Source organism: Clavelina lepadiformis, chromosome 1, assembly GCF_947623445.1.
Source record: "Clavelina lepadiformis chromosome 1, kaClaLepa1.1, whole genome shotgun sequence".
Classification (NCBI taxonomy): Eukaryota; Metazoa; Chordata; class Ascidiacea; order Aplousobranchia; family Clavelinidae; genus Clavelina; species Clavelina lepadiformis.
Window position 1 is genome coordinate 7,818,430 of NC_135240.1, and position 9,117 is coordinate 7,827,546.

General features: G+C 37.4%; 1 protein-coding gene across 1 annotated transcript; it reads right to left on the minus strand.

The window, feature by feature from the left end:
* Window positions 1-4,543: 4,543 nt before the first annotated feature.
* Window positions 4,544-8,711, minus strand: LOC143465542 (P-selectin-like). The gene is made up of 10 exons (XM_076963895.1): window positions 8,553-8,711; window positions 8,213-8,386; window positions 7,847-8,038; window positions 7,340-7,516; window positions 6,573-6,749; window positions 6,246-6,434; window positions 5,971-6,150; window positions 5,456-5,638; window positions 5,002-5,304; window positions 4,544-4,798 (listed from the first exon to the last, which is right to left on the minus strand). Exons 1-10 carry the CDS (start codon window positions 8,632-8,634, stop codon window positions 4,764-4,766), a joined length of 1,692 nt encoding a protein of 563 aa, XP_076820010.1. The 5' UTR covers window positions 8,635-8,711; the 3' UTR covers window positions 4,544-4,763.
* Between the last annotated feature and the right edge of the window lie 406 nt (window positions 8,712-9,117).

Consider the following 9,117-nt stretch of genomic DNA (forward strand, 5'->3'; position numbering starts at 1 on the left):
ACACACAGGTACTTTAGTAAGACAGACAATACAAACAAAATACTTATGGCAAAGCTGCTATGTGCTCTCTCAACACTATCATTGTTGGTTATCCAGAGAAGTCGGCACGAGGTAATTTATTTTAAACTTGCCATGACAAAAACCGCACTTGGCTAACTACTGGCTTTACATGGTCGTTTCTGAAATTTTACGGTTTCTCTTATCGGGGACTTGTCTGCCGAAAGTTAATGACAAATTTCCCGCTATTCTCCTAAATCTTCCCGACGTTGTAACGGAAACCGTGCACTTGGGCGTATCCTGTCGAACGTGTTGCAACACGGTTTGATCGCTTGTTTAAATACCAACTGCTCACCACGAAAAAGCACAATCAAGATCACTTGAGGGCATTCAAGCGCAAATGTTTCAAGGTAAATTTCCGTCATTTAAAGAAAACGGACTCGATAATTATCTTGCATATGACGTCATGGCTACTGGCCCGATATGGCAAAGCGGTTTCAACAATCCGTACAAGCCGCATTTTTCAAACAACTTTGTTGTGCACGAGTGAAGCAAAAGGTGTATTTTATCTATCTTTTATCACCACATTAATATAAACCTGTAGTACCTTATCATTCTTCATAAGGCATAATAATGCATGCTAATGGCACCCTGACCGTTGTCTAGCATTAGCGACTCAGATTGATTGACATGCAGACATTGAATGCGTATTTTCTCGGAAGACTAAGAGATTTTAGGCGACTTTTAAGGATTATTTTCTGCTTTAGATTACAAACGTGACGTACTCATTGCAGAGTGGGTCGACTTGATTGAACCGATAATGCCAAAGCTTAAGTCCCGCTCGTCCTGTTGTGTGAAATAGGTGAGCATCTGCTTAACTACGCACTTATACCGAAAACGAACTTTTTTAACATTTTGAAATCATCTTGAAGATTTCTAGACTGGAGGATCATGCACCACCAGGCACCACAAGTCTTTCTTAATCTAAAAAAACATCAACGCGCCAGAATTTGAATTTTCTGTCTGAAAGTATAGCGGTAACATTTTAACCGTAATATTGATAATAATAGTCGATCCATTGTTTGTGGTTGGTTTGCAAGGGTTGGCGTTTAATCTTATTATCTGCTTGTATACCTAAAAGTGTAAATATACTGTACAACTAATAATGTAAACTTTTTCGGCCGCGAAATGTAATCCCTTATGATGTCATAATCGGTTTGCGCGGACTTTAGCCATATGACGTATTGTTTACATCGCAAAGTGTTAACGCTTATTGTAAACTTGGTTGTCTGCGAGGTTTTAGTAGAGGAGTGTTGCGGTGAGACCGAAGCGAGTGGATTGATTGTTTGATAAAAATACAACTGTTACACAATTCTTGTGTCAATCAATGCCGCACCTTCTATCCACATGGATTGTAGTGTTTCTGTAGCAAATTTTTAGTTGCCTTTCACGTGTGCGTTTTTTTGGTAACTCGTTGTTATATTTTTTTAAAATATGGTCATTAATATTGGCGCTTTCCAGTCCCCGAAAAGATTTTATATTGTTTTGTTTGTTTACTCAAACATGACGTAAGCATAGCAAGCAAGGTTATGGTCACCGCACCGCAAGGTCAACGTCGCATGGTGATTGGTTTTATCGCTTGGATGTTTTTCTACGTCAGGAATGAGTCAAACTGAGTCAGTCTTCGATGATAAATCTCTTTCTTTTTTTGCGTGTTGTTCTAAATAAGCGCAAATACTAAACGGTGAAATGAGGCTTTCGTATTATCGCTCAAAACCAGCTACGTAGCTGTCGTGTTTGTAACTATACATGTCACAAATATTTACGTTATATAGATCACATCAGCTTTTCCTGTGTGTTTTACAATCGGTTCGCCTTGAGTTTATAAGTCTTTTTACAATTATCATCCCGTCATCTTCACCACTGCACAGTGATATGTATGCAGATGTATTTTAGATGTCATTCATATTGTTACGTTCACTCTTACGCACGATCTAAGCGTTAGTGTGTTTTAGTTTGCACGATGTGTGGCTTTGTATTTTACTAATATTTTTCCGGTACGCGACTTGTGATTCGTTTCAACGATTTTAATAAGTTTCTATACACACGCATACGGCTTACAGCCTTACACCATTATACGCAACTTCTCCACGAGGCATATAAGTATAACGCCGCCCGCGATTTTTAATCTCATCCCTTAGCCAGTTAATTGCACTGCGGTGATTGGGATTTCTGGGCAAAGGATCAATTCTACAGTTTGGTTTTTTCAAGAAAGGGCGGTGCTTGTATTGTGATAGTTGGCAATAATTTTATTTCGTACCAGCTAAGACAGTTGATTTTATTAAAAGTTTTAAAAGCAAGTGTTGGCTATATTGACTAGCCGTAAGCACAAGAAGAGCTTGGCGTGACATATAGGCCAACATGCAAAAGATCAAGTAATACAAATTTGGCAAATGTTGTACGCTTGCAAACTTATTATTTATTGGGGTATATATTTTTGTGTCCTAAGTTTATCCCGTTTCTTTATGTCAGATCGAAAAAAGTCTATTTTGAATAAGTTCAAAAAGAGACTGTTTCAAAGACTTTTTAAAGCTATAGTTGGAAGAAAAACTATCTCTCACCATGCATGCAGTGTGGTAAAGGCTGTGTTTGACAACAAGCAACTCTCTTCCGCTCATTGAAGTGACCTAACCAAGCTAAGTTAAACGATTTTAACTAATTAAACCCACCACTTTTGAAAGAATCTGTCGAGTTTAGTTATCAGGACTACAGGCTTTGAAAAAGGTCCTTGTATTCTGCTTCACGTTGGTGGTTTCAAACTCTTTGAAGCAAATTAGTCAACGACAAAATTAGATAGCACAATGCGCTCCCGTAAAACAACTAACGTCATAGGAGGCTTGAATTCATTACGTAATTGTCTTCCGTAATCATCTAAATATAGCGCTATCTGTTTGAGGGCGTTTAAATTACCGTAGTTCTGTCCAAAAATAAAACTTTGAGTTAATGACTTTGCGTTAAGAAAGGTTAAGCTACAATTGTTTTGTTTTTTTGGGTTTTTCCTCTCTTTGTGAACCAGCATTGCAGCATTGATATGTTGTTTTTATTCGACATGAAACAGCTATAGGAAGAGATTTCGTACCATGCATTAACCCCTTCAATCCGAAAACCTCTCTGTCCCGGCTCAAACTCCGAGTCTAGAAACAAATATGCTAATTTAATGAAATAAACATCTGCTACATCGAATTACGACAAATATTACATATTTATATATGTCAATCATTCATACTTGTCACACTTTAATGTTCGTTTTAGGCGCAATCATCGACCAATTTTCCAACTTTCTTTACCTGAATTATTTATTTCGGATGCAATTGGTTCTTCAATACAGTTATTGTTTGGCGTTTTAATTTAGTGCAGTCCTAAATGCATGCTATCTTACGTAAATTGATTTCACTGTGACATTCTTTCGATTATCCAGATGCCACGCTCAACCGACATTTTTTAACGAAACAAAATCGCCTGGATTAAAGAAGTCTGATTGTACTCGTAAAACGATATGTCAGTTTCATATTCGATAGTTTCCTCAGAGAGTTCCACTTGTCAAGAGTTACAACCACATAGAAACCAGACTCCGAATGCCAGCTTGCCACCTGGTTTTGCTTTAAATTTCAACCTGCTGAATAAAACCAAATAGATCGGCGGGTGTTAATTTCACCAAATTTAAGACAAAACGATCGAGTGGCTTTCATTTAGATGCTGGTAATCTGACAGGAAATACCCGAAAAACGACTCAATCGTGGAATTTTTCATCCTTCCGGTTGCACAGCTGAGTATTCAAGAAGAATTACCGTTTCACTGTCAACAATAGCAGTCATACGAGACCACACAGACAAAGAAGTGAAGGCCTTGCTAACTTTGCACCACAGCACTTGACCACAAATGATCCGTAACCGAAATATATCAACCGTTTTAAAATTTTTGAAGATAAACAAGAAACTAGGCTGTCATTTGTGAAAGTTACCCTTTTCGCTTTGAAGAATGAGAGGCTTAGTGAAGGTTATTTGTGCACTTGCGTGACTCAGAAAGTTTGTTTTTTGTGTTTGCAAATAAACAGTTTTTTGGTGTCAATTTATCACTGAAACAAACAGATTTGTGAAACTTTTATTTCTGTAAGACTTTACATGTGAAAATTTCAACCATAATTGAAAGCAATTTACAACGTTCGTTTCATTCGAGTTCGAGGATAGATCTACTCTGATTCGTTTGCTGCGAAGTTTTGGACACCAAAGGGCAGAAAGTAGAGATAACAATTTCCAATTTGTTCTTTTAGACTGCATTGTAGCCGAATAAGGTATGTCTATGCTAGTTGTTAAAAATTTATCTTACTTTAAAAAAGCCTAGAAAAAGACTATAATAGGCTCTTTGGCGACACTTGCTTACTTTACATTTAGATACGTTAACACCAATGTTTTTCAGGTTATGATCGATGGTAGCAATTTAAGCTTAACTGCAAGTTCTACAGGAACACAATAAATATCATTTCGAGTCTATCTTAGCAGATTTTATTTGACGATCATACGATAGCTGCGTTGGAAAAGCAAATACACTCGATTAAAGAAGAAATCGCCATTAAAAAGGATACAAAGCAGTTAGTTTGCAAAATTGTGTTTTCTTACTGCTCATTTATAGTCAAAGCGTTTAACATAAATATTGGCAACCATGAGGTGAAACAAAGCAACAGAAGTCAAGGCTTGGAAGGTTCGTGTTTAATCATCGTGCTCGTAGTATCTGTGCCTCAGGCCTGTCAATGAAGGTAATTGTATGAGTAAATTACACCCCTTAATTTAACTGTTGTTGCTCATTATGTTGTTTTTTCTTTTATAAACTAACACTAATTAGCCTAAATCGTTTGTTGGAGAGAAATTTACAAGTGTATGTTATGTTTGAAAACCTTTTATGTACCCTGTTAAAAGTAGGTAAAACGCAAGCAATCTGAATACTTACATTCTGAGTAGAAATCGTGACAGCAGTTTCTGTAACGGAGGCAAGTTGGGTGACAGTTGCAGTCTTTGCTGGAGCTGTATCTCTCGTAGCATTTGCCACGGCAAGATTTTCGTTTATCGCATGTAATTACTAGTTCTGACCATTCGCCGTTCTCCTGACATTCGATATCCTTGTTGTCCTCTGTATCGTAACCGCTGTTGCAACGATACCATACCTTGTCGCCCACCCCATAGAAATCTTGCTCAGGGATGAAAGAACCAAATTCTGGAGTGGGAGGTTTTAGACAACCGATATTCGTAATGGCTGCAAAATTATCAACCAAACCGGCTTTAGCAAAATAAAATGCTTTGTTGACAACTACAAAAGCTCTTGTACAGTTTTTCATTATTCGTGTTACTGATAGCACTTCCGGCAAAGCATATCACTTAGATCTTTGTTTATTTCAACAACTTACGTTCACAAGTGGGAAAGAGGTCAGACCATTCACCATCTCCTGCACAGGCAAGTATCTCTTCTCCGTCCAGTTCGAAACCATCTGAGCAGCTAAACGTGACCTCGGAACCAACTGGATATGAACGTTGGACCGGACCGAATGAACCATTTTCGGGGTCCACTGGAACCTCGCATCCACGAGGGCCTAAATAGAATTATAGCAAACTTGTTAATGACACTTGCTTGTTGACTATATCCAAGTTCTAGTAAAGATAGAAAAAAATAAAGGTCATAAGTATTTATCAGCTAACTCGCCCTAAGTTTAATGATGTTGTTCGAGTTTAAGACCAACATTTTTCTATTGTAGTCGAGAGGCTCACAGGTCAAATGATGTGCATCGTGAAAATTTTTTTACCAAATTTTATCGAAAATATTTAACGATTTTGAAATTTACTATACTGTATATTTTCAAAGTGCTTAGGAAGGTGTTAGTCTAACTTCGACCTTTCCCACTCATATCAACGTATCAACCGATACCTGTACAAACTGGAAAATCCGACGACCAGTCGCCATTTTCAAGGCACTCGACGTCTTTCGGACCCTGGAGTGTGTAAGGTCTGCTACAGCCGAACCAAACAACGACACCGACAGGGTAGCTGTCGAGCACTGGACCGAATTCACCATTTTCAAAACCCTCAATTTTGGGGCAGGCAAGAACTGTAATGTATTTGTAAAAAGGAAACTACCGATTAAACCCAAGTCCAGTTTACAGCCAAATGCTTGTAGATTTTCTCTTATCAGTGGTTACTCACGTTCGCAAGAAGGGAATTTATCTGACCATCGTCCGGACGTCAAACAAGTGAGTTTTTTGCTGCCTTCTAGCCTGTATGGATCGATGCAGTCAAATGTCACTTCATCACCAGGGGTGTATACAGCTTGTGGAAATTGAAAGTCTCCGAATTCGGGGGCAACCGGGTCGGGGCAGAAAGCGGGTTTCGTTTCTAGAAATAGTGAAAAAAAAAAAAAATATTTGAAATGAATGAAAGAGAATACAAAAACTAGGTTTTTAATAAAACTGCCATTCCTCTGAATACTAGCTAGTTTTTAGTCCCTCTACGTTACTCTTTGTATATTCTCACCTTCACAAACTGGTTCGTCATCTGTCCATCTTCCAGTAGAGCGACATCTGATTTCTTCGGAACCGACAAGTTCGTATCCTTCGTCACAGGTGAAGCTGACTTTGTTGTTGCGCATGAACACGTCCTGCTTTGGTGAGAAATCACCGAATTCTGGTGCTCTGATATCCCCACAGGTAACTATAAAAGAAATACGTCATTTGTCAGGTTTTATGAGCGTGGTGGCGTGTATTCGTTTACAGCAAAGCTCTAAACTAAAAAAACTTGTTCAATTTTATAAAAAGAATTTTTTTCCTATTGGTGTTTAGTTATTTGAAACGTTTCGTGAATAAGCTCGAGTTTTTTGTTTTAGTAGACATTAGTCATGCATGAAATCTCATGCAGCCTACCACCGGGTGTAAAACCGGCTGATTGAATTTCTAGAACAAACTAACAAGTCTATAGGCTACAGATTTGCATCTGCTATCTCAAATACTAATACAAATCATTGGGATTTTGTTTAGTTACCCTTGAAAAAGCGGCAAAGATGTTATTTTTACTTCCCACACTTATCAGTAAAAAAAACACGCGAATACGAAGTCAAGGAAGACCACGTTAGACCTACCTAAAGCTGCATGAGCAGATGGCTTAACAAAAAAAACTATGCCACTGCAATACAGCAAACACGAAATCGATCATTAGATTTGGAAAATCATGTCTATCAACGTTCCATGTAAATATGACACACAGACAGACAAACATTAATAACATTTTAGTCTCTACATTCTCACTTTCACAAACTGGTTCGTCGTCTGTCCATCTACCAGTAGAGCGACATCTGATTTCTTCGGAACCGACAAGTTCGTATCCTTCGTCACAGGTGAAGCTGACTTTGTTGTTGCGCACGTACACGTCCTGCTTTGGTGAGAAATCTCCGAATTCTGGTGCTCCGATATCTCTACAGGTAACTATAAAATAAATTTAAAGTTTTGACTTTGAGCTTACCCTGCTACATCTAGCAAGAGTTTTCATGTAAAGGTGCAGATAAAAACCACTTTAAATTTTGGTATTTACTTATTTGTAACAACAGTTTAAAGTTGTTGATACATTGCTAAAACTTCACCAAGCCTATACCCCGTAGCATGTAGATTAATCTCTTATTTACTCTGAATATCGAAGCGTTTACAACTATATCCGATTTATGGAAAAAGCGTAAAGTTTTATCTTTAATAATATAATAAACCAATAAGTCGCCGAACGACAAAATAAATCTTCCTGATAGCGAAAACGGAACTTACTGACGCATTTTGGATCAGGATGAGACCATTTTCCATTGCTATGACAAGTAAGATCCTTCGCCTCCCCATCCAATTTGTACCCGGCGTCGCATTTAAACCAAATCTTCTCGTTTACAGCGAAAGTAACTTCATTTCTTGGTTTAATGAAACCGTTATCTGGTTCCCTAGGCTTTCTGCATACAACTGTACGACCTGCAAAGTGTATAGGCGTTGTTATGAAAGCACTAAGAAGAAAAACAATATCGGCATTTTAGTGATATTATTTGAGTATAAAAAAGCAGTTTTTGCAATCAAAAGTATTTTTAATATGTTAGACAAGTTCATAAAACACACTCAATATCGGTTTCAAAGAGAAATACGACTTACGACGACAAACAGGAGCTTTGTGAATCCAGCCGGAAAATCCGCAACGAATCGTTGAGTAACCTTTCAGCTCATAACCTTTGTTGCACGAATACTTGATTATCTTACCGAGGCGAAATGATTTGTATTCTGGTGAGTACGAGCCGTCCCTTATTTTCTGCGGATAACAGTTTCTTCCTGGAAAAACATTTGTCCTTAAAAGTTGCAGCTTTTCCAAAAACATCTACATTTGGCTAATTGTTATTTCAAATTGCACAAATGCCTAGTAATATCTTAACTGGTTTCACGTTGATGGTTATCTTTAAGATAATAAAAAGTATAAAACAAACTGTTAATCACTTACGATAATGAAAATCAAAGAATGTCCCCAGCGCTTGGCTGACACAGAGAAGAAACAAAGCGGTTCCAATACGGACAAGTTGCATCTTTCTTAAACTCTTGCTTACGGTTAAATGTGATCTGGTATTGCCTGGCTGTACCTTATATAACCGAAATGAGTTGTACTTCGTGACCTATTGTGTCCGAAATTACGATTTTGTTTAAATAAAACGCCTACGAGAGATGTCTGAGAAGTTATTTTGTTGGATTATTTAATATAGACAAATTGTTATAACGTGATATTGATTACGTAACTCAATTCGTCAATTTTCGATTTTTGACAACATGTATTAATTACGTCATAAGTATGTTTTATATTGTTCATGGGAGAATTACGTTTACACGTAACATGAAAAACCACAATAAAAAAGTTAATTACTTTGTAATTATACTTGTGATTACGTTTCAAATTGCCAGCTTGAATATAAAGTCAAGCACCAACTATCAATTTATGTCGAAGCAAGAAGAACAATTATTTTTGCTGACTTGTCACTTTCACTTAATTCACTATTCTTCAATTGTTTATTGTT